The 23606-nt window shown below is 35.5% G+C and overlaps 2 protein-coding genes and 1 pseudogene across 3 annotated transcripts; all 3 read left to right on the forward strand.

Moving 5' to 3' along the window:
* Nucleotides 1-9464: 9464 nt before the first annotated feature.
* LOC132162871 (TMV resistance protein N-like) lies at nucleotides 9465-12589 on the forward strand. 2 transcript variants are annotated; one of them, XM_088519214.1, is made up of 3 exons: nucleotides 9465-10049; nucleotides 11033-12122; nucleotides 12227-12589. In XM_088519214.1, the coding sequence occupies exons 1-3, from the start codon at nucleotides 9547-9549 to the stop codon at nucleotides 12587-12589; spliced, it is 1956 nt and encodes a 651-aa protein (XP_088375340.1). In that variant the 5' UTR covers nucleotides 9465-9546. The 2 variants fall into 2 exon arrangements, with proteins under 2 accessions (XP_088375340.1, XP_088375341.1); XM_088519215.1 differs by lacking the exon at nucleotides 12227-12589 and having other exon boundaries at nucleotides 11033-12140.
* Nucleotides 12590-12704: 115 nt separating this feature from the next.
* Nucleotides 12705-15307, forward strand: LOC148584080 (uncharacterized). Its single transcript, XM_088519216.1, has 2 exons — nucleotides 12705-13607; nucleotides 13702-15307. The coding sequence occupies exons 1-2, from the start codon at nucleotides 12705-12707 to the stop codon at nucleotides 14356-14358; spliced, it is 1560 nt and encodes a 519-aa protein (XP_088375342.1). The 3' UTR covers nucleotides 14359-15307.
* A 1933-nt stretch (nucleotides 15308-17240) lies between these two features.
* LOC148584081 (TMV resistance protein N-like) lies at nucleotides 17241-23237 on the forward strand (annotated as a pseudogene).
* Nucleotides 23238-23606: the final 369 nt, after the last annotated feature.

Consider the following 23606-nt stretch of genomic DNA (forward strand, 5'->3'; position numbering starts at 1 on the left):
CAGGCGCCCTTTTTCTTACTCTCTTTGGTCTCCCAGGGGCCACTCTATATTTTGGTGGTTCCAATTTATAATGGTTGGTTTTTATCCATTGCTCCTCACTTAGGATTAGGTAAATAATTGGTGCATATGCCTTTTTGTACCGCTCTATTGTGTAGTAGTCATCAACATAGTCTTCGGGATTCCCACAATCATAGAGTATAGCAGAAAAGGCATAGGGGCAGGGGATTCCAGTGAGTTCCCACTGCCTGCAACCATTGATTCTTCTACGCAAATCCACCACCTACTGTTTGTTGTCTGGAGCACCAACCTCAAACATTTCATCACCGGCGTAGGTTGTAATGCAGTCCATTGCTTGTAGACCAATCGCCTCCATCTTTTGTACAATTCAAGGGCACAACCTACCACTCAATTTCTCAATACCTTCTCTCTTCGCCTGATACCTCCTCATCAACTTTTTCCTTATCATCTCCAACAATGTCAAAATCGGTTTGTCCCGCGCCTTCAAGATGTATGAGTTGAAGCACTCACAAATATTGTTCACCAACAAGTCACACTTAGGATGTTCATTAAACGAAGCCCGAGACCACCCAATGGGGTTAATCTGACTCAAGTATTCGTAAGCATCCTTGCTGAGTGTCTTCAATTCCTCCATATGAGCACTAAATTCATGTCAGTGTGTGCAGACGCTGCAGCCCATAACTTCTCCTTTAAGGCCAAACCTTTATGTCCCCCCAAGTCCCTGAAGTTGGCATACAGATGCTTAACACAAATCCTATGATTGGATAATGGAAGCACAACCTCCAAAGCCGGCATGAGACCATGCAGAAGAAAGACAATTAAAATGTTATAAATAAATATTATTGAAGTGTTATGTAAAATTATTGTTGACCATTAAATGTAATATAACTTACTTTTTGTCTGTCTGAAATGAATGTTGGTCTAGAGCCCTGCTCATATAGTCCAAGATCAGATACAAGGGTTTCCAAAAACCATATCCAAGAGTCTTTCGTCTCAGCTTCAACAATAGCAAAGGCAATTGGGTACATATTGTTATTCCCGTCCCTTCCAACTGCAGATAATAGTTGACCCTTGGATGGCCCTTTCAGGAAGCATCCATCCACCCCTATTACAGGCCTACAACCCTCCAAAAACCCCTTCTTCATTGCAGCCAGAGAAATATATAGTCTTCCAAATTTTGGAAGCACACTAGGGTTTGGTCTGTCCACCTTCATCATCACACAACTTCCCTTATTGGTCCTTCTCAATGTCTCACAATAATACCATAGACAACTGTATTGATCTTCAAGCCTACCATATATTTTTTTACATGCCTTCTTCCTAGCCCAATATCATGCTTGGACTTACATCCACCTTCCATTTCTCCTTCACCTCATGTTGTATGACATTCAATGGCATGTTGGGCTGAATTCTGAACTTCTCGATCAATTTGTCGGCTATCCAAGTTGAGTTCACAATTGAGTTCTTGTATTGCCTACCACACACATGTTTCAGCTGCATAGATCTTATCTGAAAAGTTTGTTCACCAGGAACCTGCTTTGCATACACACGATACCGACACTTGTCATCCTTGCACACCACAATACACTTTCATCTTTCATTCCTTTTCAACCTAATTTCCTTGCCCCTAATCAGATTGAACTCTTTAACAACTTCTCTAAACGTTTGTATGTCTGGGAAAGTCATCTTGAGGTGCAACACTGGGTTAACTAGGTCAACGCTCTGAAATTCAAGTGACCTGGCAGCTATTAATTCACCTTCCTCACATTCCTCATCAGTAACAGGTGGTGACTCCAGTATGTCACTCCTAGCCATGTCTGAGTTACAATCATCATCATCAACTTCTTCAAATGCTCCTTTATTCCTAGGTCCAGTTTCAGCCCTAACAAAATCACCGCTTTGATGGGCCTCATCTTCATTTCCACTTTCTTCATCACATTCTTCATCATCATCTTCTTCATCATCAACTTCTTCTTCTTCATCACCCTCTTCTTCCTCATCACCTTCTTCTTCTTCTTCATGACCTTCACTCTCATTATCACCATCACCATCACCATCTCTAGGTCTTCCAGCAGAACTAGTTCCAGCACCACTAGTTCCAGCTCTACCATCTCCTACATCAACGTCTACATCAAATAAGTCTTCCCCATCACTGACCTTGTCTTTCCACCAAGGGTCATTGTAATCAGCCCTCCTCCTCTCCTCTTCATCATCGTCTTCATCATCCACTTCATAGTCCTCCTCATCACCGTGACCACCCCCAAAACACACAAGATATAAATGCACAATAAAGTGCCCTTTATGGCAACCAACCATACACAATACATCATCGTCCGAGGTTATCAAATGCAAACCACCCATTAAGTTGTTCTCGGGTTCTTTAAAATATATTAAATCCCCTGCCTTGTACCCGTAATTTTTACAAATATCTTCTAATTCAAAAAAAAAAGACAACTGGTCAGGATCATAACTATCACTGTGAACAGTCACCTCTCCACCCACATACTCACAACCAGAACTCCTGTCAAACCTACCCCCATAACAAACCTCAAACACTAAATTCGATGACCTCCTACAAAGAGAACGAATAAAAATATATGATCAGAATCTTTACATATATAGACATAACACCACAAAGGAGTAAGACAGCACAGCACAAAGGATAATGTTGTCAAGCTAATGTGGCAGTCGCATGGGGCCCCCAATTTAATAAGGCCATCAATTAACAAATATTAATACAAACAATTTTCCTAAAAAAAAAAAAAAAAAAAACCCTAAACCCTAAATCCATACTCTTTAATTAAGGCATCTACTCATGGTAAAGAAGTAGTTTACAAGATGTCACAATTTAATAAGCCCTCCAATTAATGAACATAATGAAACAATTTTCATAAAAAAATAAAAATAAAAATAAAGGGAATCAGATAACAATATAGATATTCTTATAAAAAATACAATCTTAAAAAGGTATATATATATATATATTGTTTGGCCTTGTGAAATGACAAACATAACCCTCAAGTAGAGAAAGGAGAGGAAAGGATCAGGTTTGAAAGATTGTTTCTAACATCTAAAATCAAATGGGAAAAGTAAATAAATAAATGCTAGACGATGGAAAGTTTCTAAAATATTTTATTCAATTACAAACTCATATCTTTATAAATTTCTCCACTTGAACTTTTTGCCTAAGGCTTCAAAATATATCGGGACGGCCCTGAATATATAGCAATTCTCCTAAAGAAGAATATACATAGAAGATTAAGGGACACAATATATAGCAGATTATACATCTCTTTTATTGTAAGGTTGGCACACATTGACCTATAATTAGTCGCATATTAACAACTTTGTTTCATTTTTATCATTTGAGGGCAGTTTACTAGATTTGGGGACCACTTTTGTTCACACCACAACACTATACTGAATTTGGGACCACTTTTGTTCAACCACTTATCTTGCAGTGGAAACAAACAATTTCACCAAAGCAAAGCTCGCAATAAAGCCAACAAATGCAAATACAATACAATAAGACAAACAAAACAATAAATTAACATCCCGTACTACAGGATAACCAAAGAAAAACACCCATCACTAAAGCCCCAAATTACCAAAAACCCTAGTTTTTTTCATCTACTTTTTTGCACGGTGGGGGTATACGATTTGAAAACGAAAAACACTTACCTCGTGCAAATAAACTCTCTGCTTTGTCGCTGTCGAGTGGTTGTCGCGAGATTGTCGCCGAAATGGGTGAGATGTGGTCCTCGCTTTCTCCTTGCTTCTTTCTTTCTTCTTCTGCCCTTCACGACTTTCACGACTTGTTGTTGAAAGGGGAAAAAGTAACTGCACGGGAAATTTACTGATTGGCTGGGTTGGGTTGGGTTAATGGTGCGTATGGTCAAGTGGGCAGGTCAAGTGTGCGTTTGGATGGAGGGGTATTTTCCGCAGAAAATGACAAGAAGTGGTCACGTGCGTTGCACGTGATCACGGTTCCGTCAGTCAAAGGGGGTTTGACTGACGGAATGGCCGAATTGCAAATGTTTGACAAGTTCAGGGGGGTGGATTGCAAAAATTGAAACATTTGAGGTTGAATTGAAAATGGTTCCAAACTTTAGGGGGGTAAAGTGTAATTTTTCCTTTTTTTTTTATGAAAAAAGTAAAAATATTTTGTTTTGTAATGATTTTTTTTTGTTTGAATAGTAATAAAAAGTTATTGATAGAATATAAAAAATAAAAATACTATGACATTGCTATGGATTTAGAATATAAACATATTACATTCCAAATAAAATATAATAGTCCTACAAATCTCAAATGATAGCAATAGAACGGTTTCAAGATTGAAAAAAAAAAAAAAAAAAAACATCTCAGTCTCGGAATCAGAGTGAGTTAGATAAGTGTTTTTTTATTATTATTATTATTTTTTTAGGGTTTGGGAGAAAAGATATTTTATACTTTTATAATTAAAAGAGAAGCATAGAAGCATGCCCATATTTTTTTAAAAAAGAGTATAAATAAATTTTTTTAAAAAAATACGAAAAATACTGTTAAGGGAGAAAAGTATGTCATGTCCCTTGCATGCGCATGGTTGCACATGAAAACATGGAAGATGAGATTCTTTTAGCATTTGTTTTTTAAGTTTTTTTTTGAAAAAAAATTCGAATTCAATTGAATATAAAAAAAAAATAATAATAATAATAATAATAATAATGATTATATAGAAAAGTGAAAAAATGGTAGTAAAAAGTGAAAAAAAAAATTATTTTGTAGTAATTTTTATTTGAATAGTAAAAAGTGAGAATATATTTTATTTAAAAAGTAAGAATATTTTGATTTTCTATTTTTCATTTTTTATGATAATTTTTTTGAAAAAATAAAATAAATAATATTGAGAAATGTGGCGTTCTGGGGTGTTGTTTAGTGAGAGTCTTAATCTCAGTGTTCATGTTTAAAAACAAAAAATGTTTTTTATTCCATTTTATAAAGAGCATTTGTTCACTGCTCGAGAATTCGTTCCAATCAATGCCCACAACTACTCCCACTAAACTTGAGAGAGAGAGAGAGAGAGAGAGAGAGAGAGAGAGAGAGAGGGGCAGGAGGCAGGACTCGGAGACAGACAGGCGTGGGAGAGAGAGAGAGAGAGAGAGGCAGAAGACGGGCGTGAGGTTTACGGCTTCAATTAATTTGTTTAAAAAATGATCTGTATACAGTTTCAAAATGACGTCGTAAACAATGATTGAAAAAACACTTTTTTTTTTTTTTTTAATTTCTTTAAACGAAAATTTTTACTTCTTTAGAACGGAAATTTTTATTTGGGATAAATGGAAAATTGGTAGATGTTGTAATTGGTCTAAATTATAAATCACTATCTCTATGTAGTATCAAAAATAATTTATCAGTCTATTTAATTGGCTTAAATTATAAGTCACTCACTAAGGTATAAACACATGTTATTATTAATTTATGAATTCAAAAAATGACAACTACGATTTTTTCACATCATTTTAAGATACCAACTAAGATTACGCATCAACCTTCAAAGATATGATACGTATTTGGGTCTTCCAGCCTTGGTGGGAAAATCACGGATAGCAGCCTTTAGGAGTAGTATTGACCGGGTGTGGAAGAGGCTGCAAGATTGGAAGTTAAAATTTCTTTCTCAAGCAGGAAAAGAAATTTTGATTAAAGCAGTGATTCAGGCGATATCTACATATAGTATGAGCGTTTTTCTTCTTCGGAAAACGTTGTGTTCGGAGATTAATTCGCAAATGCAAAGGTTTTGGTGGGAACATCAAAATAATGATTCGAGGGTGCATTGGATGAGTTGGAGGCGTATGAAAAAAATCAAAATCAGCCGGAGGTATGGGCTTTCGTGATTTCCATAGTTTCAATAAAGCACTTTTAGCAAATGTTGGCGTTTGTGGTCTCAACCTAAAAGTTTGTTTGCAAGAATTATAGAGGTTAAGTATTATCCGGGTGGATCAATCCTTGAGGCAGGAGTGAGTGGGACATCGCCCCTCCTTAATTTGCTTAGATGAGAATTCATAGCTCTTGTTCAAAGAAAACAAAACGTTGAGGTGAAGGGAGTCCCCTTTTCCATCCCAGAGGATTGGGCGAAGCGAGGATATGGATTTGGAAAGCGTCAGTCATTTGCTTAAATGTGATTCAAGGGCTAAAGGGAAACAATTCTGCGGGGTGGATTTAGAGTTCTAGGATTATTATTTGTCTTTTGGTTGTAGTTTATATACCAATGACTTTGGATTATCTGTTAATTTTGTGATATTAGGTGTTAATTTTGTTGGGATTAAGTTTATAAACCAATACCCAAATAAACGGACACTCACAAAGAATAGAAAGAACAAAGACAAGATTGAATTACAATACTTTAATATTGAAGAGAAAATATCAAGCTTCTCACTTGCTTCTTCTTACTTAATCTAACATACATAATATCCTTATATAATTACGGATTTTTTCTATATTTACACAAATATTACTTAACATACAAAAGTCAATAAAAACAACTCATTAAGTTGCTACATATTAAAGTCTAATAACATGCGGCTAACTTGCTACTAAAAGTTCAATAAAATTGCTACATATTAAACATCTTTTGACTTCTAAGACAATGCATAATTTACTAAGCCAATTAAAGTAAATGAAGGTTGCCGTTGAAATGCTAGAAAAACTAGAAGGAAACGTGTACGGTTTGCTTTCTTTGACTTTGCATTTTATTTGAACTTCCAACAAATTTACCAAGGAACTATTGTTGTTGTAGACATTGGTGCAAATGTGAAATGTGTATATAATAGGCATTTATATACACGTTTTAGTTAGTTGCTGTTGGGTCATGAATCCGCTATTTAAACCCAATAGACCCCAAACCCGATCTTGATCAAACGGTTAATTTGACAAAGCCTCGGAATAGCTTTCCCCGAGAAGGCCTCATAAACCGGCACAGTCTCGGTATTTGACTCCGAGACCGTTTCTCAGATAGGAGTCGGACGTCGGATCCAAGACGTTACACCAAATGTGAATAAGTCAGAATACCAAGGGTAAAGTTGCCATTATACAGTTACGGATATCCAAAGATTCAAATTCATTTCAATGAACATTATCCTACATTTGAAAGAAGCCTTCAACAAACAATCCCTATACTAGCGGGATAAGAGGCAATTTAAATTCGAAAGGCAATATACGTCTAACGACGACTTGCTGCCTCATCCCAAGATTCATCCCTTAACAGAATAACTGCAAACCAGATATTCAGGGATAAGAGTCCCAAAATATACGGGAGACAAACTCCACTCCATGCCTATAAATACAACTCTCGATTTCTATGAAAGGTAGGGGCAATCCTGACTTTAAAAACTTTGATTGCTTAAACACTCTTTCCTCAGTTCCTGACTTAGGCATCGGAGTTTCCCCGCCGGGACACCACCGGGGGTCTCTAATCCTATTTGTTCTCCTGTGTGTAGTCTGAAATATTGCCGAAGCTCATCGCACCACCTGAAGGCGTGCCACGTCACCATCCCGAAAAATTGTGCATCAACAGTTGCTAACGTGAGGGTTAGCAAAAAAAACACCTTTGTTAGATCTCATTTTCAATGGCTAAACCCAAAACCAAAAAAATGAAGAAATACAATTTCATTTGTACTGCATAAGTGCATAACTGAAACAAAGATTTAAATATCCAAACAATTTTGAAAGAAGCAAGAAGTCAAAATACAACGGCTACACCTTAGCTACGTTTGGCAAGGGGAGGTCCAGCATTGTAGCTGGAACGGCACTGTTCCAGCTACAGTGCGGAGCTGACATTTGGTCAATTTTTTTATTTTTTATTATTTTTTTTTTAAGCAAAATATTAAAAAAAAAAAAAAAACAAAGGGGAAAGATGGGGTGGTTCCAGCCACCCCTTGGCCAAAATGGGGTGGCCGGACCACCCCATTTTTGGCCAAGGGGGTGGCTGGAGCCACCCCCTGGCCGATCTGGGGGTGGTCGAACCACCCCCGTGGCCAAGTGGGTGGTCCGGCCACCCCCTTGGCCCAAAAAAAAAAAAAGGATCGGTTCATTTGGGGGTGGCCGGACCACCCCCAAGGGGCTGGGGGTGGTTTCGGTGCTATTATTCCCTCCTAATGTAATTTCGATTACAGATGGACAAATATTCTTATTTGCCGATCTATTCAATGCTGAAATCAGACCTGCTATTAACGTGGGTATTTCCGTCTCTAGAGTAGGATCCGCAGCTCAAATTAAAGCCATGAAACAAGTAGCCGGCAAATTAAAATTGGAATTGGCGCAATTCGCAAAATTAGAAGCCTTTGCACAATTCACTTCTGATCTCGATAAAGCTACTCAGAATCAATTGGCAAGAGGTCAACAATTACGCGAGTTGCTCAAACAATCTCAAGCAGATCCTCTCACGGTGGAAGAACAGAGCCTTTTGATGAGAGATATGAAAAAATCCTATTTCTAATATATATATTTATTTATACCATACAAATAAAACTCTCGCGGTTTCACCTCACTTCATATTTGAATTTTATATAAAGAACTAAAATATAGAAATATTCTATAAAAAAAACTAAAATATATAACAAGCTAAAAAAAAAAAGGAATTTGAAATAGCATTCTAATTTTTTTGTTTAGAATTTCGAATTCTATTCTATTTTCTACTCTATTATTAGATATTATTATTAGATATTAGAGATATTAGAAATCGATATTCTAAACGGAAATAAAATTTATTTTATTTATTTATTATTTTTTAATAAAAATATTTTTATTTATTTTTATTATAGTTAGATTATTATATTATAGTTAGATTATTAGGGCTATACGGACTCAAACCGTAGACCTTCTCGGTAAAACAGATCAAACTGATTAATAATCTAATTAACCCCTTCTATCATAGGGATCAATTTCTAGTCGCATAGCTTCATAATAATTCTGTAAAGCTTCCGCATAATTTCCTTCGGATTGAGCCGACATCCGTTGTGGTCGTCTTGGATTCAAAGAATCTCCGTTCCAGAACCGTACGTGAGATTTTCATCTCATACGGCTCCTTTTTTATGTGCATAATGAGAATAATACATGGAATCATCAAAAAAGATTGAAATAATTTCATTATGAACCGAACGGGGCTAGTGTTTTTACAAGAAATCTCTAACCAACCTTCCTGCAAAAGATCTTTTCTTAACGTCAAGTATCTTGGTACTAAAAAAGGGATTAAAAAAGAAATCGACCTTTACTTAATTATTATGTGGACGGCAGGGGAAATTAAAAGCTAATGCCACTTGAAGCAAAAGCAGGCCCCACCAAAGAGAAGAAGCCACAATGCCGACCGGCAATGTGCACGCCACTTACTGTCATTGCAAGTTTCCAAACGTTGACCGCTTTTCTACAACGCAGGCCTCCTTGCATATCACAATACCCAGAGCCTTAATTTGTAGGAGAAACTGTAACCTATTCTCAAACTCTGCAAATTAATTATCATTTGCATTATTAAACAGGCTTGCAAGTCTCCGATCCATGGCGTCCACCAGCATTCAGAGAGCCTCTTCGTCTTCTTCTTCGACACCTTTATGGAGATATGATGTTTTCCTCAGTTTTCACGGTGAAGACACCCGCAAGAGTTTTACCGACCATCTACATACTGCTTTGAAACAGAAAGGCATTTTCGTATTTAGAGACGATGAAAAGCTCAAACGAGGAAAATATGTTTCTGATGAGCTGTTAAAAGCAATACAAGAATCCATGTATGGGATTGCCGTTATCTCTACAAACTACGCCTCCTCTAGATGGTGCCTGATTGAACTTGCCAAGATGGTCAAATGCATGACAGACACGGGGCTAATCATTTTGCCCATTTTCTACCACGTGGATCCTTCCCACGTACGAAACCAGACGGGGAGTTTTGCAGAAGCTTTTGCAAGGCATGAAAAAGATTCTAAGGTTGACATCGAGATGATGCAAAAGTGGAAATCTGCTTTGACAGAAGTGGGCAATATCTCCGGATGGCATCTATTTGATAGGTAACCCTTTTTGTTTCTCTCTTTTTCGTTTTCTTTTGGATCTAGCTAATTAAATCGTATATTGGCTAATCATCATCCTAAAAACTCAGATTTTGTAGAAGAAGTTCAAAAAAAAAAAAAGATTTAGAGATATTAATAAACAATATTTGGGGGAGTTCAAATCCATAAATTTTGGATTAAAATGCTATTGCCATTTCTAATCACAGAAATCCTTGCGACTGGTTGACATTTGACAATGAATAATCTTTTTATCCTCTATATATCATTGTCTCACAAATTTACAGTTTGTGCATAATTGCTTTGATCAACAAAAGCAGCATTAATTATGTAGTAAATGTATTTAATTAGTCTATTTGTGATATCTTTTTCTTATTTGTGAAGATAAAAGAAAATAAAGACTTTGAAAAAGGGAATACAAGAAGAAGCATACAAATAATTTAAGGGAAACTTCATTTAACCCCTAAACTTTTCGTGCATTTTCTTAAATTTTAAAAACTCTCAATTTAGTATATCCAACTTTTAAAAGTTTGTAATGTCACCCATACCGTTAGGGTTTAGGGTTAAATTAGACGGAATATATGTGAAATGTCCCTTATAATCCTATATTTAACATTTTTTAAATTTCTAAATAATTAAAATTTCTTAAAAAAAAAAATAGAACCCATGGCTTGGCCATGGGTCAACCCGGCATCAATTTATTTTTTTATTTTAATTTAAAAATGGGTATTTTGTCATCCTCCATTAGGATTTAACAAAAAATCCCAATGGAAATGTGACATTGCAAACTTTTTATAGTCAAGTGAATAAAAAAAAAACATGATTCTTTATTAGACCGTACAAGGAACCAAGCAAATCAAATCTTAATTATGGTGATAGATTATAAATTAAGATTTCTCATTTATTTGTTAAATGAAGCTAACCATTGTACATGATTAAACATTTTGTCTCTCTATGGCTATACTGACGTCCTATCTTTTCTGCAGTCATGAATCAAAAGTTGTTGAAGAAATAATTAGTAGAATTATATTTAGAGGAATGGTTAACTTCTCAAATGTTTCCAAGGGTTTTGTTGGAATAGAATCCCGTGCGGAGGAAATTATGAGCAAACTTTGTATAGGGTTGGATGATGTTCGCTTTTTGGGGATTCATGGGATGGGTGGAATTGGGAAGACAACTCTGTCAAAATTCATTTATGAAAGAGTTTCTCATCAATTTGAAGCTAGTTGCTTTATTGCTAATATTAGAGAAGAAACTAGAACTGATTATGATCTAGTTTATCTACAAAAACAACTTATTTCTGAGATCCTCATGGACAGAGAAATAAATCTATGGAATAGCTATGGGGCAACTAGAGTGATAGCAAACAGACTACGTAATAAAAAGGTTTTTATTGTTCTTGACGATGTAGATGGAGAAAAACAAGTAAAAGCATTAGCAGAGAGCCATGATTGGTTTGGTCAAGGGAGTAGAATTATTATAACAAGCAGAGATCGACATTTGCTAAATAGATTTGTGGATAATACCTACGATGTTAAGGTGCTGAATGATTCTGAAGCTTTACAACTCTTTAGTTGGAAAGCCTTCAAGAAACCCCATCTTGAAGAAAATTACGCGCAATTGTCTATGGATATTGTGAATTATGCTCAAGGCCTTCCTTTAGCTCTTGAAGTTTTTGGTTCCTTCTTATTTGGTAGAACAATGGATGAATGGAAGAGTGCCAGGGATTTACTAAGAAAAAATCCCAATGCAGAAATTTTGGATAAGCTAAAAATAAGTTATGATGAATTGGAGGATTTGCAGCAAAATTTGTTTTTAGATATTGCATGTTTCTTCAACGGAGCATACATACATGGCATCATATACAAACTAGAAAGTTTTGGTTACTATCCGAACATCAATATGAGAGTTCTTGTGGACAAATCTCTTATAACTATGTCAGGGGGAAGATTGCAGATGCACGATTTGTTACGAAAAATGGGTCAGAAAATAGTTCGTTGTGAGTCTGAGGAGCCTGGCGAATTCAGTAGATTGTCGTGTAACGAGGATGTCATTCATGTATTGAAAAATAGTACTGTAAGTGGATTACTCTAAAAACAATTATATTTTGATATTGATTCTTCTAAGTATTTGTCAATTAATATTTCCATCCCACTAATTTCATTTGTCTTGGTTACTAGGGAACTGATGCGGTTACAGGCATTGTTCTAAAATTGCCTTTACAGAAACAAGAGCGGCTAAATGTTGAAGCCTTCTCAAAGATGAAAAAATTGAAAATGCTTCAAATTAGCAATGACTATGATTTTTTACGATGGCTTTCTAATGCTTATGATCATTTCTATACTAATCTGGAATGGCGTGGAGATCCTTCAAATGTCATGCTAAGCAATAAGTTATGCATTATGGAATGGTGGAGATATCCTTTAGAATCCTTGCCGACCAATTTCCATTCAGACAATCTTGTTGAGCTCATAATGCGTGAGAGCTGCATCAAGCAACTGTGGGTTGGAAGGAATGTAAGATTTTGGCTTATGCAGATTTAATTTATTCTTATTCTTCTTAGTCCTTTTACTCTAGTTCATTTTATCTAACTATTCATTGGTTGTACAGAGTTATGACAAATTGAAACACATTGACCTAAGTCATTCTCAAAACTTGATGGAGACACCAGATTTGAGCGGAGTCCCAAATCTTGAGAAATTAGAGCTTGTACGTTGTACAAGTTTGTCCAAGGTCCACCCATCCATTGGATTTCTAAGATGGCTTATATTGTTGGATCTAAAAGGTTGCAAACATCTTAAGAGACTTCCAGACGAGATGACCAGCTTGAAATCTCTTTATTATTTTAGACTTTCTGGCTGTTCAAGACTCAAGAAAATTCCAGATAGTGTGGGTAATATGACATCTTTGCGGAACCTTTATTTGGATAGAACAGGCATAAAAAAGTTACCACGATCATTTAAGAGGTTGTCGTCTCTTGAAAGTCTCAATATATCTAATTGCTCTAGACTAGAGAAAATCCCAAAGAACCTGATTAGTGGTATGGAATGTCTACATACACTTAGGGTAGGTGGAAGTGCTACAAGGAAACTTCCGATAGGCAGTGGACCAGATCCCATTATAAGTCTTTTGATACCAAATTTGTTCTCATGTTTAAGCTCTTTAAGAGAAGTAGATTTGAGTTATCGCAATCTATCAGATGGAGCAATTCCTAGTGATCTTAGTTGCTTATCCTCACTTTATTCTTTAAGGCTAAGTGGGAACAAATTTACGAGAATACCAGATAGTGTCGGTCAACTTCCTCAGCTTGGAAAACTTAACTTGGATGATTGTACTTGGCTTCAATTATTGCCGAAGGTTCCATTGGGATTAAGATACTTGAATGTAAAAAAATGTCCATCGCTGTATTTGTTTTATAAGCAAATGGAGATGTGGAGGACTTCAAATGAAAAATTAAGGAGCATTGATTGCTCCTTTCTACAAGCTTATATTGATTATGATGGAAAACCCTTCAAAATCCTCCATCTGCATCCACGAAGTCCTTTATGGAGTAAAGAAAGTGTGAGTCTCTTTTTTAACACACTAAATTAATTAAGATATAATATTGTTTTGTAATAGCTTTAACATCTTTCTCTCTTTGGTTTTTATTTTACAGTATGAAGATTTTGTTCCTATAGTATGTGGCCCTCCGTTGGTGGGATCAAGAATCCCAGAGTGGTTCAATGATAAAAGCACTAATTCGTTTGGAACAATTCAAATGCATTCAGATGTGGGCTTAGATGGGTACTTTTGGCACTGTAAGGGGTATGCTCTTTTTATTGTTTATGAATTTCATGATCCTCACACTGATCCAAGAAAGGTGGATAAGCATGGGAATTCGAATTCTACAACATTTGATGGCACTCATCATCCCAATTTTCCCAACTTTATTTGTCATTTTCAAGTCAGTGGAGTTGAAATTAGACAACCGTTAGTCCTATGTGCCCCTGGAGTCCCTTCCGTTGGGCCAAACGGATTTTGGGTGTATATACCAGCTTCGTGGTTCATCCGGAGAAGTGTGGGGAATATATGGAGATCCGTTGAGGCTTCAATTACAACAGGGAGCCTGAATGTTGAGGTAAAGGAGTGTGGGGCGCGTGTAGTACGTGATCAGAGTGATGCTTCCGAGTTGTACCAAGTTCTAAACACCATTTCTCCGCATGCTTTGGGTTTAAAAAGTTATGAGAATCTTTTTTCTCTTTTCGACACCATTTCTCCATCTATGGCCTTATACGGCCCTATTATTATTATGAGTACCATTAAATATATGTGAAATATATTAGAAGCGGAAGAATATGTAAGGACTACATTCTATTGAGTCTGATGTATATAAATGAATACAGATGCCTCTATTTATAGAGAATCTAGGCTTCCTGAAGTAAGTTGAGGCCTTTATGATAAGCCTATTTGGACTGGTTCTAGGAAAGGTTACTATGTCAGTTCAGAAACGTGGGAGTCTCTAAGAAAGAAGAAGGAAGGGATAGATTGGTGGAAGCTGGTGTGGTTCCCTAATACCTAAGCAAGCTTTCATTCTTTGGCTTGCTATGCATGATAGGCTCATGACAGGGGATCGTCTGCTAAAGTGGGGATATAAAGGTGATGTTAAGTGTTATTTCTGCCATAACCAAACTGAGAGTAGAGAGCATATGTTCTTTGAATGCAGTTTTAGTTATCGAATTTGGAAGTTTTTTATGCTTCATTGCAGAGTGGACAACCCTTCTGTTGTTTGGGATGAGATTATGCAACTAGGTATCAGTAAATGGAGAAATAAAGCTCTCAAGGGTCTCCTCTGCCGCCTGATTTTGGGGTTTGTCACATATAATCTTTGGCGCACAAGGAATGAACTTAAGCATTCTGGTCAGCCTCTAACTGAAGAACAGATTCTTAAAAAAATTCTTTGGGAAGTGAGGGCTAGAATAGTTGGGAAAGGAAAATTTCCCAAGACTAGAGAGAATTTGGCCTTAGTGCCTTTGTGGAATTTGCCTGCAGATTTGCTGTTGTAATCTGAAGGTTTGTCTGCTTGATGTTAAGGGTGGCTTTGCAAGGGTTATCTCTGGTTTGGGGAGACTTGAGTCTTTTAGTCTGCAGTTTTGATGTTGCTACAGTTCTTTCTGGTTGTTTAGGGCTTTGAGAGGCTGTGAGTTAGCCTATTGTCAGGGCTTGTATTTGATGCTTAGTGTTTGGGAGGTTTGGTTTGCTGGGGATTTTTTTGTTGGTTTTTTTTTTTTGGCTGCAGTTGTATGTTGCTGCGGTTCTTTTCTGGTTTGAGCCTGGTTGTTTACGCCTCTGTTAGGCTGTGTTTTGGCCTGTTGGTAGGGCTTGTATTTAGTGTTCTTTGATGTTTGTTTTGTGCTTAATGAAGTTATTTATTCATCAAATATTGTATGTTGCTGTGGTTCTTTTCTGGTTTGAGCCTGGTTGTTTACGCCTCTGTTAGGCTGTGTTTTGGCCTGTTGGTAGGGCTTGTATTTAGTGTTCTTTGATGTTTGTTTTGTGCTTAATAAAGTTATTTATTCATCAAATATATGTATATACACTACATTGTCAATTTACTAAGGCCGTCAATTTTTGACATAATCTGAAAATTCAATGCGAATCCAATATGAAATTAGTGAATTAAACAATTTTGATAGAACTGTTATCCATATCATCAAAACCAGTTTTCCAGAAAACCTTCACAATAGAATTTACAATCCTTACCTTTGAAAGCCAATGTCATCCTCTTTACTATACTCATAAACCTTGAAAGTAAGAAATACTCTCATGGCAGGTGAGGGCTTACAATCTTATTCTTTGAAAGAAATGCAGGAAAATATTATAAGCATGTAACACAACTTATAGAAATCCAGTTATTTAGTTACAAATCTTCTTTCAAACAAATTTGAAACGCATTATCTAAACGTACAAACAAAATATGATGACAATTTTGCATTATCAATGGCAACATTAAGTGAATCCTCAATGTTTAGGTTGAATAGCTCATTGTCACAATATTTCTCAACATCATCGTCATTCCCTTTCCCTTGGCCTATGTCGAGTGGTTTTGTCTTATAATTCAGGATTTCTTTTCCCTTCAAGACCTCAAAACATAACTGAACATGACAGACACTGCCACACACATAAGATGGGCATAAACTGGTTGGACCTACTACGTACATGGCCTCAAATTGGAATAATCGTGGCATAAATATTTGCTAGAAAATCAAAATTTTGAAACCAACCCGGCCACACATTGACAGACACGAAGAAACAGAGCAGAGACAGACAATGTGGAAACAACCAGCTCCATGAAAGAAACAATATGCACTAAAAGCACTTGTAATTTCCATGAAATAAACATTTCCTTCTACTTTCGTGAACATGAGAGAGAGAGAGGGAACATTTGACTTTCGGCCAATCATTTATTTGACTTTCCTTCTACTTTCCGCCAATTATTTGCATTAAACTTGAGACTGAAGATCATCCCGATCACAAAAAATTAGTAAAACATGGCTTAATTTCCATGAAACTTCGCATCCGCCAAATTACCTTAATTAATTGGGATGGTTCATCACTTTAACGCGTTGACTTCAATTCTTTGGTCATTTTCTCTGCCAGTTGAAAGGGGATGGGGTTGGCCCAAACACTATTTATCACCATTTTTTCAAAAAATTAACATCAAAACATTCTAACTTTTTCACTTTTTATATCAAATCATTCTCTTTTTATTATTATTCAAATAAAAAAATCACTACAAAACAAAACTTTTTCACTTTTCTACACCACTTTTTCATTTTTTTTATACCAAACATTCTTATTTTTTTTCACATCAATCTACATCAACTACAATGTCTAGACCAACCCATTTGACAAACACCACCTTAATTTAAGTCCTTTTGTGGGATTAAAAAAAAGACAAAGAAAAAGAAATCGACCTTTACTTTGATTTGTGGACGGTAGGGGAAATTAAAAGCTAATGCCCCTTGAAGCAAAGCAGGCCCCACCAAATAGAATAAGCCACAATGCCGACCGGCAATGTGCACGCCACTTACTTTCATTGCAAGTTTCCAAACGTTGACGCCTCCTTGCATATAACAATACCCAGAGCCTTTGTAGGAGAAACTGAAACCTCTTCTCAAACTCTGCAAATTAATTAGCATTGCAATTCTCCCATCCATGGCGTCCACCAGCATTCAGAGAGCCTCTTCGTCTTCTTCTTCTTGGACACCTTCAATGTGGCGGATCCAGGAGTTTATTCTACTGGGGGAGTCAATAAAATAATAAAATATAATGATAAAATATTTTTTTTTCTTTATATATTATATTTTTATTATAATATGGTAAATACAATTCAAAAAAGAAATTATATCACAATATATGTATCACAAAAAACATATTTATATGCTAAATTGATATATTAGTTACCATGCATGTAGGCACTAGTACAAAAGTAAAGGAAAATACAAAATACAAAGTGTCTAAAATTGCATTCTATGCGGTCTTAGAGAAACAAAATCATCAAGTATCAAATCTGAATCGAAGCTTTTAGCAATTTCCCTTTCAATGTGGACAAGTAAATTATCTTCAAGAAATTCATCTTCTATTTTGTTACGAAGTATTGTTTTAATAATTGTTTACTTCTCATACTCTAATGATATTATAATAAAATTATTAGCATATTCCAATAGCTATTAGCCTAAAATGAATTAATAAAAAGAACAAATCTAAGATTGACAATAATCTTCTGAAACTCGTTATGCTTGACAAAATCCCAAAGTATATAAAACACACCAAGCAAAAAAAAATAATAACAATATTGTTTTAGAATAAGATAAACAAAATGATGAAAATGAGAGATATATCTCAATTAAAAAGATTAAATTATAACCAAGTCAAATTAAGGGCACTGTCATAACCAAGACAAATTAAGGCGTTAATGGCTTTAATTATAAACTTTACTCTCAACTTACTCGGTTGGGTACTTGGATTATGACAAGAAAATGCCAAATATTGATAAATAAACATTAAATTTCTTGACTTTTTTTTTTTTTTTTTTTAATGTGAAACCAAGAAACCGAAAAAGCTAGAGGAGTTTTTTTCCTTTTTTTTTTTTAAAACAAAATTTTGTTACCTGGGGCGGTAAAAAATTCATGCAAGAAAAATACTTAAAAAAATTTAAATTTTTTTTTACCAGGGGCGACTGCCCCAGGTCGCCCCCACTTCTCTCCGCCACTAGTTCATGGAGATACGATGTTTTCCTTAGTTTTCACGGTGAAGACACCCGCAAGAGTTTTATCGACCATATACATGCTGCTTTGAAACAGAAAGGCATTCTCGTATTTAGAGACGATGAAAAGCTCGAGCAAGGAAAATATGTTTATGGTGAGCTCTTAAAAGCAATACAAGAATCCATGTATGGGATCGCCGTTATCTCTACAAACTACGCATCCTCTAAATGGTGCCTCATTGAACTTGCCGAGATGGTTGAATGCATGAGAGACACTAGGAGAGTTTTGCCCATTTTCTACTATGTTGATCCATCCAACCTACGAAACCAAAGGGGAACTTTTGCATAAGCTTTTGGTAGGCATGAAAAAGATCCCAAGGTTGACATTCAGGTGATGGAAAAGTGGAGAGTTGCTTTGAGAGAAGTGAGCAATATCTCCGGATGGCATGTACATGATAGGTAACTTTACAGTCTTTTCTAATTCTTTCAATATGAAGATGAACAATTAGTTGAAAATTTCTGCAAAATAATCAAATTTTGTTCTAAATTAGTATCATCCTCGACCATAATTAATTTGCTACACTAAAACTTGACCGACTCTCCCATGGATTAACATGACAAATTTTATTTACTTTGATACTCAAACATATATATTGATCAGATCAACTTTCAGTTTGTTTGGACTTTGGGAAAATTTTATTTCTGCCAACCTCTCCAAAGAAACTTCTAGTCTTTTTTTTAAAAAAAAATAAAAAATAAAAAAATATTATTCATCATAAAAACTCAGATTTTGTTGAAAAAGTACCACAAGCAACGATGATCTGAAGAAGTTAAAAAAATAAAAATGATTTAGATAGGTGATGAAGCTAAAATTAACATAATAAAGAAATTTATAACAAAAAAAATTAAACGATACTCATAACAAATCAAGAATCCCATAAAAATCGTGACATGGTCAAATTAATTATATATATCTTACGAATAAATAATATTTGGGGGAATTGAAATCCAAAAATATTGAATGTTTAAAATGGCATTGGCATTTCTAATTAACCATCTACAGCCATTACCATTACACTAATCCTTCCGACTGCAGGTTGATCACATTGAATAATCTTTTTAGCCTCTATATGTCATTGTCTCACAAATTCACATTTCGTGCAGAATTGCTTCTATTAAAAAAAAGCAACACTATGTAGTAAATATATTTAATTTGTCTATTTGTGATGTCTTTATCTTATAATTGTGAAGATAAAAGAAAAAATCTTATTATGAAAAAGGGAATATTGCAAGAAGCATACAAATAATTAAATATAATATTAGGCATACTCTCAAACTAGTGAAATTAAAACACATGGTTTGAGATTTTTCATTTCTTTGCTGAATGAAGATTAACATTGTACAATATTATTAGGCCTTTTTTTGTCTCTATGGCTATAGTTGATCTATCTTTCCTACAGGCACGAATCAATCATTGTCGAAAATATTAGTAAAAGGATACTTAGTGGATTGAGTCATAACTTCTCAATTGTTTCCAGGGATTTTGTTGGAATAGAATCCCGTGTAGAGGAAATTATGACCTTATTTAGTATAGGACTAGATGATGTTCGCTATTTAGGGATTTATGAATGGGTGGAATTGGCAAAACAACTCTGTCAAAAGCCATTTATGAAAGAGTTTCTCATCAATTTGAAGATAGCTGCTTTATTGCTAATATTAGAGAAGAAACAAGAACTCATAGTCTAGTTAATCTACAACAACAACTTATTTTTGAGATCCTAATGGAAAGAGAAATAAATATATATGGAATGAGTATGAGGCAAGCAGAGTGATAGTGAACAGACTACATAATAAAAAGATTTTTATTATTCTTGACGATGTGGATGGAGTAAAACAACTAGAAGCATTAGCAGGGAGCAATGATTGGTTTGGTCAAGGGAGTAGAATCACTATAACAAGCAGATATCGTCATTTTCTAAACAAATTTGTGGATATTACATATGATGTTAAGGTGCTGAATTATGCTAAAGCTTTGCAACTTTTTAGTAGGAAAGCCTTCAAGAAACCCCATCCTGAAGAAAATTATGGGCAATTGTCTATGGATATTGTGAATTACGCTCAAGGCCGTCCTTTAGCTCTTGAAGTTTTTGGTTCCCTCTTATTTGCTAGAACAATGGATGAATGGAAGAGTGCCAGGAATCTACTAAAAGAAAATCCCAATGCAGAAATTTTGGATAAACTTAAAATAAGTTATTATGAATTGGAGGATTTGCAGCAAAAATTGTTTTTAGATATTGCATGTTTCTTTAGTTGAGAATACATACACGGCATCAGATGCAAACTAGAAAGTTTTGGTTACTATCCGAACTTCAATATTAGAGTTCTTGTGGACAGATCTCTTATAACTATGTCATGGGGAAGATTGCAGATACACGATTTGTTACGAAAAATGGGTCAAAAAATAGTTTGTTGTGAGTCTGCTGAGGAGCCTAGCGAACACAGTAGATTGTCGTGTAACGAGGATGTCATTCATGTTTTGAAAAATAGTATTGTAAGTGGATTAGGCTAAAACTAACATAGAGAATTATATTTTGATATTGATTCTTCTTCTAAGTATTTGTCAAATATTTCCATCACACTAATTTCATTTGTCTTGGTTATTAGGGAACTGACGCGGTTAGAGGCATTGTCCTAAAATTGCCTTTACAGAAACAAGAGTGACTAAATGTTGAAGCCTTCTCAAAGATGAAAAAATTGAAAATGCTTCAGATTAGTGTTCATTACCTCCCTTATGAACGTGATAGTTTATGCACTGTGCAATGGCATGGAGCTACTTCGAATTTCATGCTAAGCAATGAGTTATGCATTATGGAATGGTGGGGATATCCTTTTGAATTCTTGCCGACCAATTTCCAATTAGATAATCTTGTTGAGCTCATAATGCATTACAGCTGCTTCAAGCAACTGTGGGTTGGAAGGAAAGTAAGATCTTGGCTTATGCATATTTAATTAATTTATTCTTATTCTTCTTAGTCTTTTTACTCTTCTTAATTCATTTTATCTAACTATTCATTGGTCGTCTATAACAAAGTTTTGACAAATTGAAACATATTGACCTAAGTTATTCTGAAAACTTGATTGAGACACCAGATGTGAGCGGAGTCCCAAATCTTGAGAAACTAGAGCTTGTACGTTGTACAAGTTTGACCAAGGTCTACCCATCCATTGGATTTCTAAGACGGCTTGAAGAGTTGAATCTACGAGATTGCAAACGTCTTAAGAGACTTCCAAACGAGATCTGCTTGGAAACTCTTGAAGATCTTAATCTTTATGGATGTTCAAGACTCAACAAAATTCCAGATAGTGTGGGTAATATGACATCTTTGCGAGAGCTTGATTTGAAGGGAACTGCCATAAAAAAGATACCACTATCATTTAAGAGGTTGTGGTCTCTTGAAATTCTCGATATATCTAATTGCTCAAGACTAAAGAAATCCCAAAGAACCTGTTGAGTGGCATGGAATGTCTAGATACAAGGAAACTTCCGATAGGCAGTGGACCAGATCCCATTATAAGTCTTTTGATACCTAATTCGTTCTCAAGTTTAAGCTCTTTAAGAAAACTAGATTTGAGTTATCGCAATCTATCAGATGAAGTACTTCCTAGTGATCTTAGTTGCTTATCCTTACTTTATTATTTAAATTTGTCTAGGAACAAATTTACGAGGATACCAGACGGTGCCTTGCAACTTTCCAATCTTGTAACGCTAGATCTAAGTTATTGCAACCTATTGGATGGAGCGATCCCAAGTGATCTAAGTTATTGCTTATCCTCACTTCATTCTTTAAAGTTGAGTGGGAATAAATTTACAAGAATACCAGATAGTGATGCTCAACTTTCTAATCTTCAAAAGCTTGACTTGAATGATTGTAGTTGGTTTTAAGTATTGTCGAAGTTTCCATTGCAATTATCAGAATTGCGTATAAGAAATTGTCCATCGCTGGAGTTGTTTTATAATAAGCAAATGGAGATGTGGAGTTCAAATGAAAAATTAAGGAACATTGATTACACTTTTGTACAAGCTTATTTTGATTATGATGGAAAACCCTTCGAGATCCTACATCTGCATCCACGAAGCCCTTTATGGAGTAAAAAACGTGTGAGTCTCTTTTATATATATATATATATATAGACATAGTGATCTCTTTTTTAACACACGCACTAAATTAAGTTATAATATTGTTTTGTAATGGCTTAACATCTTTCTCTTTCGGTTTCTATTTATTTTACAGTTCCAACATTTTGACACCGTGGTAGCATGCGGCCCTGCGTTGGTGGGATCAGGAATCCTAGAGTGGTTCAACGATAAAAGCACTAATTCGTTTGGAACAATTCAATTGCATTCAGATTTGGGCTCCGAACACTACTGGAAGGGGTATGCTGTTTTTATTGTTTATGAATTTCATGAGCCTCACACTACTCATCCAAGAAAGAGAAGAAAACTAGTCAAGGTACATGAGCGGAAGGGGAATTCGAATTCTACAACAATATTTGATGGCAGTAATAGTAATTTTCCTTTCTTTGTTTGTCATTTTCAAGTCGATGGAGTTGATGTTACAAAACCGTTATTCCTTTGTGCCCCTGGACCTGGAGTCCCTTCTGTTGGGCCAAACGGATTTTGGGTGTATATACCCAAAATCCGAATGAGAGATCTGAATGTTAAGGCTTTAATTACAACAAGCAGCCTGAATGTTGAGGTAAAGGAGTGTGGGGCGCGTGTTGTACGTGATGAGCATGATGCTTCTGAGTTGTACCAACTTCTCGACACCATTTCTCCGCCACCTGCTTTGGGTTTACAAAGTTATGCGAATCTTTGTTCTCGTTTGGACAAACAAATGCATCTCCAAGTCAAGGGCCCTATTAAAGAAATGTCGCAAAAGGTATAAAATTCGTCTCATAGGAAACAGGTTAATGGGCATTAAGAGAAAATAAAAAACGTTTGACGTTTCCCTCCCAGAGGATTAGAGGCGAACCCACAAAGAAAATAAGAAGAAAAATACACGAATGACGAGCGAACATAGAGGCACCTTAATCCTCACCTCTACAACTTGGTCCGACACTATACACTAGAGTTACTAGTGCGTTTCTAATTTTACCCATTCTCTCTCTCTCTCCTCTATTTGATTTTAGGCTTATTTTTTTCTATATTCGGTGATTTTGTTCTTGTTTTGGTGTTGACGGTGATATGGGTTTGTGTTGCTATATATTTTTCCTCTTTGTTCATTCGTTGCTAACAAAGTTTCTAAGAATTCAAA

This window comes from Corylus avellana, chromosome 8 (genome assembly GCF_965113065.1).
Source record: "Corylus avellana chromosome 8, dhCorAvel1.hap1.2, whole genome shotgun sequence".
Classification (NCBI taxonomy): Eukaryota; Viridiplantae; Streptophyta; class Magnoliopsida; order Fagales; family Betulaceae; genus Corylus; species Corylus avellana.

Excerpts from the sequence above, each read along its gene's own strand:
- LOC132162871 (XM_088519214.1), top strand. The coding sequence starts at position 9,547 with ATGGCGTCCACCAGCATTCAGAGAGCCTCTTCGTCTTCTTCTTCGACA. Across the intron at positions 10,050-11,032 it reads GGATGGCATCTATTTGATAG|TCATGAATCAAAAGTTGTTG; the intron begins GTAACCCTTTTT and ends TCTTTTCTGCAG. Across the intron at positions 12,123-12,226 it reads ATGTATTGAAAAATAGTACT|GGAACTGATGCGGTTACAGG; the intron begins GTAAGTGGATTA and ends CTTGGTTACTAG.
- LOC148584080 (XM_088519216.1), top strand. The coding sequence starts at position 12,705 with ATGGAGACACCAGATTTGAGCGGAGTCCCAAATCTTGAGAAATTAGAG. Across the intron at positions 13,608-13,701 it reads CTTTATGGAGTAAAGAAAGT|TATGAAGATTTTGTTCCTAT; the intron begins GTGAGTCTCTTT and ends TTTATTTTACAG.